The following is a 7,963-nucleotide window of genomic DNA, read 5'->3' as shown; positions in this document are numbered from 1 at the left end:
CATGCGCTGTACTTCTACCATGGTCAAACGGACCTTTGACCGTTCCATCTCAGTTGCCAAAACAGAGACGAAAACTCTCTGTTTCACAAACCGATGGGCGGTTCGTTTTGCTGAACGAAGTGGGTCACCATCATGGCCCAGGGATCTGATCCAAGCCGTCCATCTTTTATATGGCCTCGAAGACGTCAAACCGATGCTGACTGTTTGTACCCATGCATACAAATATGCACGATACAGAGGCCACAAACGGACTGCCTTGCAATTTTAAAAGTAATTTTATTGTGATTTCTCCTCTGGGCCGCATCAACAGATGTTCAAAACCATCCGTTTCAATTTCGTCTTGAATCTAATGGACGGGTTGGATTTCTCTAAAAGTACTTCTGTGGGACCCACCGATCACGACAGCGCTGGACGTGCGAAAGGTTACACACGTTCGCCAAATCTAATTTTTCAGGCGGTTGTGGCCTACCATCTTTGATCATATGGAAGATCCGAACCGTCCATCATGTAGGCCAGCCAAAATAATTCCAAGAGACGTTGATTTTATAGAAATAATGCAAGGAACGCGAGAGTTATGAAGCCCCAAACTTAGCTACGAAAAGGCTTTCGCTGCGCGTGCGACAGCTTTCCAAATCTGATTTCCACCACTCCAACAGCTATAAAAAGAGCTTGAGGAGATCCTGGGCTGGAATAGGGGAGACGTGGGAGAGAGAGAAAAGTGGAGCGACTTGGACGTGGAGTACAGCACATCTTCCTTCTTCCTTCTTCTTCCTTTGGTTCCTCTTTCCTTTTCTTTTTTTATGAGATTTTAGCATGTCTATGACAGGCTAAACCTCTTAGCTAGGGCTAAGAGGTGAAGCTTGTAGTGTGATAAGAGACTCTTTGCTTGTGCCTTTTGTTTAGATTGAACTGATGTTGATTTTGGTTTAATTAAGGGAATATTTTTAGTTTTTAATGGTCTGTTATGACTAAAATTACAATGGGTCTGCAATAGCTTTGAGCATGTTCCTTTACTTTTTATGTTTATGATGTCAGGAAGCCCTGTTGTTCACCATCGTCTCCTGGACATGGTCGGATGACGGTACCCTTCCTAACCTTCATAGCATGTTGATTGGTTGGTAATTAGTTTAATTCTATTGTTTGCTTTGTCTCTTGGGCATAGTTTGGTGATGGAATCCATTCTAATGCATATACCTTTCATCTCTTTAAAATTATATCAGAGGAAGTTCAGTTTAATTTTCATGATTTTTGAAGCAGGCATAAGATCTCCCTCATCTCTACAAGTGGATCTTCTGAATCCCTAGTTTCTTATCTCTGATTTCTCTTAAGTTTTACATTAATCTCTCACCATTATTCATCAATTTATATTTGATTTAGATTTCATCTTAGGCTAGTTCTATTTCTACTTAGTTTCAGATAAACGTATAGGTTTCAGTCCCTTGGGATTCGACCTCGGTCTTACCGAGTTTATTACTACATCACAACCTGCACTTGGGGAGTGAACAAATACTCACCCTCCTTACATTATCTACTGCTGACAGATAATAGTGAACCAGAGTGTTTTGAAGAGGCATTACAGTCGGATACACAAGTTAAGTAAGAGCAGGCCATGGATGATGAGATGGACTCTCTTGAGTCTAATCGTACATGGGAGCTAGTCACTCTACACAAGAGTAAGAAAGCTCTTCATAACAAGTGGGTTTACAGACTAAAGGAGGAGCACAATGGTTCGAAACGGTACAAGGCTAGAATGGTTGTGAAAGGATTTCAACAAAAGTCAGGTATCAATTTCACTGAAATATTTTCACCGGTAGTGAAAATGTCTACAATTCGTATGGTCTTGAGTATAGTGGCTACAAAGGACTTATATCTATAACAGCTAGATGTTAAGATAGTCTTTCTTCATGGGGACCTTGAAGAAGAAATATATATGCATCAGCCGACATGATACATGGCACCAGGAAAGGAGAACAAAGTGTGCAGACTGAATAAGTGTTTATATGGCCTGAAGCAGGCCCCGAGGCAGTGGTACAAGAAGTTCGACAGTTTCATGTCGGGAAATGATTTTAGGAGATGTCATGCAGACCACTATTGTTATTTGAAGAAGTTTGATATGTCGTACATCATCCTTCTTCTGTACGTTGATGATATACTTGTAGCCGGTTCAAGAATGAAGGACATCTCAGATCTCAAAAGACAACTATCTAAAGAATTTGTCATAAAGGATTTAGGAGCTGCAAAACAAATCCTAAGCATGAGGATAAAGCATGATAGAGAAAACAAGAAACTAGTTTTATCACAGGCAGAGTACATAGCCAAGGTACTTGATCCATTCAATATGGGAGGTGCTAAGCCGATTAACACTTCATTAGCCAACTACTTCAAGCTATCTAAGGAGTAAGGGGCAAAGACGCAGGAGGAACGAGACTACATGGCTAAAGTCCCATACGCGTCAGCTATTAAGAGTCTCATATATGCTATGGTGAGCACGAGGCCAAACATTGCTCAAGCAGTGGGAGTTGTTAGCAGGTTCATGAACAATCCCGGGAAGGAACATTGGGAAGCTGTGAAGTGGATACTCAAATACCTGGTAGGTACCGTGGATATAGGGCTATGCTATGGTGGATTGAAAATCAAGCTACAAGGCTACGTATATTCAAATTTGCCAGGAAATATCGATAACAGAAAAAGCACTATAGGTTATGTATTTACTCTAAGTAGTGCTGCATTCAGTTGGGTCTCTCAGTTATAGAAGATAGTATCTATCAGTACAACGGAAACAAAATATGTTACGGCTACAGAAGCGTGCAAAGAGATGGTGTGGATGCAAGGTTTCATAGAAGAGTTGGGTAAGAAGCAAGTAGATTGCAAGCTATACAATGATAGTCAGAGTGCAATACACTTGGCTAAGAATTCAGCCTTTCATTAAAGGACCAAGCATATTGATATCAGATATTGCTTCATACGTTTGTTACAGGAAGATGGATCGATCACTTTAGAGAAGATTCATACAAGTGAGAATCCTGCGGATATGCTGACTAAGGCGGTCACACGGGAGAAGCTGAAGCTCTGTTCAGCTTTGATTAGTTTTCAGACTTGAAGACAGGAAGATGGTGTAATCTGGATGAAGAAGACAAAGGCTTATGGCAATGTGTCTTCAAGTGGGAGACTATTGAGATGTGGAGCCACATTTGGACGGCCGCTCAACCGGTCGAGTAGCCCGCTCGACCAGTCGTGGACTGGCTCGACTCGTTTTCCAGCGAGTTGGGATTTTGGATTTTCGAGGTGCTCGATCAGTCGTGGGATGTACTCGACCGGTCGAGGGCGCCGCTTGACCGATCGAAGACTCTACATGATCAGTCAAGCTTACGCAGATTTAAATCCGGATTTGATACGGACCGGGGAAATTTGAGTCGGTTTTCGCAGAGGTGCGAAAGGAAAGTTACCTAAACTATAAATAAGTGTCCCTAGGGTTTTTTCAGGGTATGAGAAATAATTTTAAGGTGTTGGTAAAGGGTTTTCTCTGTACTTCCAAGGGAGAGGTTAGTATATTGCCTTGTAATCTTCATTTTTCTTCATAATGGAAGTTTGCATCCGTGGTTTTTTACCCTTGTTGGAGTTTTTCCACGTATATCTTGTCTTGTGGTTTGTTTAAAATGCTTTGATTCTGTTTCTAGTCTATATTTCTTCTTGTTTATCGTTTGTGAGTGAGACCGGAGATTGGATCGGTTCACTGCGTTGTTGGCGTGTTGCGCAACAACACTTAATGTGCCCCATATGATAATCATGCAATGCCACTGCCAGTAGCGAATGTCAATCATTTTGCAACACTTTAAACAAAGTGAGAAGAATCATATAAAAATGATGGTTAGAAACAAAGTTACATTCCCTGAAGATATAAGGGATTATATATCAATGGCAATACATTCCCAAGCAAGTCAAATGTACTCGAAGTTCACGTCCTTATATTTTCCATTCTTGAATTCCAAACCACGCTCTCTCTCTCTCTCTCTCTCTTCTTTTTTCTTTTTTAATTCTTTTTAGATTACTCATATTCTGTTGCTAACATGAGGCTTCTTTCTTTGGGGCCCAAAGGCAACCAAAAACAAAAGAGGAGCCGTGCATCAAAAGCATGCGAGTATCTTACAGCATGGTCGAAAGCATATGAACTTCTTTACAACTTAAAAGAAAGGAAAGGAAGGTTGCATAGACACTTCCTGTGAAATGATGCTTTGGTTCTACTAGATCACTGCTTTCTTTTCTCAATATGACTCATTTCATCATGATTTTCATAACAAATTACAAATATGATTTTTTTTTTCTCCTCAAAATCTAATTAATTATTTTAATTAGTTTTGATAAATGGTTTTGACTTTCTAGATAGTGGCCCGTGATCTACCATCTACTGTGAGCCCATGATTAATAAGTCCATCTACCATCATTAAATCTCCTTTGTATTGTCGTGCGTAAAACAACATGCTTTTCGCCTACCACTCTTAAGGGATTAGCCAGCTGGCTTTCTTGTTAATCTATGCAAATAATGAATTGGGTTATCATCAAATTGACTAAGATAAGTCAAGATAGAGACTCAATGATCTGAGAATCTATATGGTGATTGGATGATGTTGACCCATGTCGGACCCCAATCATTCACACCCTAATCTTGATTAGCATTCGTTCTAATTAAGGTCACATAATATTGAATTTCAAAACATGATTAGGCGTCGAGGCAACAATATTGCACACTCTCCTTACAAGCATGGTGCACTGTTGGCGATCTAGGCCGTTCCTTTAATGTGACCCACCAAGAATGAGCGATGCCCTATGAATTATGGTAATCGGGAAAATCCTAATCCCTCAATCAGTCACCAAGGTTAAAAGATTGGATAGGTAGGATCATTGGATCTCGAACTTTTTTTTTTATTTTATCATTCACATCCATGGTGGACCTAGTCAGATCAATGGTATAGATAATTTAGCCATGGGCTCCACTTTTACATACCATACACCTGATGCATCCGGGTCATCTAGACCCTGTAATTCCTCTTCATCTACAGGCATTTCAGCCACAATCTTGACGTTTTTAATTATTAACAATCTAACCTAAAATCCTTGAGCCCTAATCATTGGATTTATGAGGCATCAATAGATGGATTTTAAAAATAGGGCATCGCCCAAGTTGCCAATGGACTTGAGACACGTGGCAAAAAAAAGAAGAGAAGTGGACCATATAAGGAAGGGTAGTGATGGTGATGGTGATGTCATGTACCACTCAAACTTGGGTGGCTCGTGTGGTTCTAATGGGGTATACTTTACCTGTTTATTACACTTTCACTAAGACAAATAAAAAATAAAAAATATTCATCAACTTGTCAAAGATATTGTCTCAATGGATGGGGAAGCGGACTGCGTGGTGTGACACACACCACCGACTTCGGTGGTGGGTTGATGTCAACAAGTTCTGTGGGCCCACCATGATGTATGTGTTATATCCACACCACCCATCCATTTTCTGAGATCATTTTAGAAGGCATGGCCCCCAAAATAAGGAGATCAAAGTTTAATTGGACCACAGCACAAAAAAGCGGTGGGGATTGAACGATTACAATTGAAACCATCTCGGTGACCACTGGAATTTTGGATCAAGCTGATATTTTTTTATTTCCCTTCTTCCTCCTGACCTTCTGGAACTCATGAACAAGTTGGATGAAAAATAAACATCATGGTGGGTTCTAAGAAGGTTTCAATGGTGAGCATCACTATCACTACTGCTTTCTATGGTGTGGTCCATTTGAGCTTGGATCTTCCTTCTGTTCTGGGGTCATGCCCTAAAATAATCTTGAAAATTGGATGGACGGTGTGAATACAATGTATACATCATAGTTGGGCCCACAGAACTTGGTGATGTCAACACACCACGGAGATTGGTGGTGTTTTGCACACCACGCACTCCACTTCCGATGGATGGGTGGGAAAAAAAATTAAAAAAAGTCAGCAGTCCATATTTAATAGAGAATTGAATTGTGTTGGATCAAAATATCAGAACCATGTAGCCAATCTACCTTTAGGGCTACGCCCATCTAGAGTGGGCCCCGCAACTTGGGTTGTACGATGGTTGAATGGATGTTCATGGCTCTTATAATCTTCCACCATGGATCCCTCTTAATTTGGTACACATGCACTGCAATTTTGCACCGTTGAGATTATTCCACTAAAACAGGGAAGGGCTGTGATGCCATCATTACCATAATACCATAAATAGCGCTGAAACACATGAAAAAATGCACTGAAACCTACAACACTCCACCAAGGGAAAGGCCATTGCTAAATTCCAATACGCATCATATACACGTGGAATTTTATTGTATATCATATGATGAAGGGGTGGTGGAAGCTAAGCTGCATAACCTGGGGAGCTCATGTTGGCAAATAACATTTACAGAACCTGCTGTTTTCAAATCCGTGCAAAATCTTATGTTATAATAGAAAAAAAAAAATGGAATGGCAGGAAAAAAAACCCCAATTGTAGATTTTTTTTTGACCGTTGGCTTCAAATCCATGGATTGAGACGTTGGCTCGGGTTCCCTTTTTGAGAGTACTGTTCTTCAACCAAATTGGTAAATTCAAGTTAGTGTGGATGACCGTTGAGCTTTGTACCCTGTAGCACTAGTAGTGGTCCCATGAGAAAGGCTCTTCAAGCCGTAGTCCTATGTCGGCGCCGGCCGGAAGCCACGGCGAAGTGTAGTAGAAGTCGTCGGCCGTACTGGTCAGGTGGCCCACATCAAGGAAGAGATCAGGAAGGTCGAAGAGCGCATCATCATCGCCGGTCGATGGGGAAACGGAAGATTCTTGGGTGTCGCCGGAAGTGGTGGTGGGAGTGGGGGAGTGAGTGACCATTGTCTCAGCCTCGCGGCTCCTGAATTCATCGAACGTCGTAGCTGCAGCTTTAGCAGCAGCCGCCTGGATGTCCTTAGGTGATGCAGAGGCAGGGCGGGGGAGGTCATTTGCCAGTTCGGGGAAATTGAGGAACGCTGCTCGGCCTTTGATCGTCAGCGCAGCAACATCATGCGCTCGTGCCGCCATCTCAGCCGTGGGGAATGTCCCGAGCCATATCCTCGACTTTTTCCTTGGCTCGCGGATCTCCGACACCCATTTACCCCAATTGCGCATCCGTACTCCCCGATACGTCAGATGCTTTCCACCATTGTCATTGCTTCGATCCCGCTTCTTGGTCGCGTTTATTGCCGGCTCGGAGCTTCTCTGTGTGGCTTCGATCTGATTTTGGCCTGGCCCAGGAAGAATGGTGGGCCCCAAATTGGTGGATGGATAGGAGGAAGAAGAAGAGGTGGAGGAGGAAGAGGCATTAGCCTCACATTCTCTGATGGGCGGTTGTAGTTCCATAATAGATGAGTGGTGTAGCAGGGAAGAATGTGAAGTGGAGTATAAGATTTTAAGAGATGGGGTTTTAATATTCTTCAATAAGTTAGGAGAAGGGTCATGGGCCCTTTGGCATCAAAAGGTTTACAGTTGTAATATATTTCTCACCATTACTCAAAACTCTCTAGAATAGTTGTTGCTTTTTTCTTACCAATACTTTGTTCTTTGCTTTAGAATATTTTCATCTCATTCATATAGAAAATGATGTATTATGGCATTTGGAAAGTATTTTACATGTGTCTCTTACCATCTTCTTCTTTCTCTTTAATTATTTGTAAATGGGAGAATGAGAAAAACTTTGGTACTCTGGTAGAGTGATTGTTGATACACAGCTTCTGAGAAATTGCATACGTGGCACACAAGTAACCTAAGTTATACCATCCAAATTGTGAGTCCCACTTTAGATGGATCATGGACCAAGAGTAAGAATAATTTGAGTAGCTAAGTGGTCGATTAGGGGACTGTTATTAGACGGTTGAGATGAAAATAGGCAAAGGTTCAAATTCGGCGAGTAAGTGTCTGCAGA

General features: G+C 41.6%; 1 protein-coding gene across 1 annotated transcript; it reads right to left on the bottom strand.

The window, feature by feature from the left end:
* Positions 1-6,301: 6,301 nt before the first annotated feature.
* LOC131233602 (ethylene-responsive transcription factor ERF038-like) lies at positions 6,302-7,568 on the bottom strand. The gene has a single exon (XM_058230382.1). It carries the CDS (start codon positions 7,399-7,401, stop codon positions 6,667-6,669), a length of 735 nt encoding a protein of 244 aa, XP_058086365.1. The 5' UTR covers positions 7,402-7,568; the 3' UTR covers positions 6,302-6,666.
* Between the last annotated feature and the right edge of the window lie 395 nt (positions 7,569-7,963).

This window comes from Magnolia sinica, chromosome 18 (genome assembly GCF_029962835.1).
Source record: "Magnolia sinica isolate HGM2019 chromosome 18, MsV1, whole genome shotgun sequence".
NCBI classification, from domain to species: domain Eukaryota; kingdom Viridiplantae; phylum Streptophyta; class Magnoliopsida; order Magnoliales; family Magnoliaceae; genus Magnolia; species Magnolia sinica.
The sequence above is the reverse complement of the archived record's forward strand: the minus strand, read 5'-3'. Positions and strand labels throughout refer to the sequence as shown.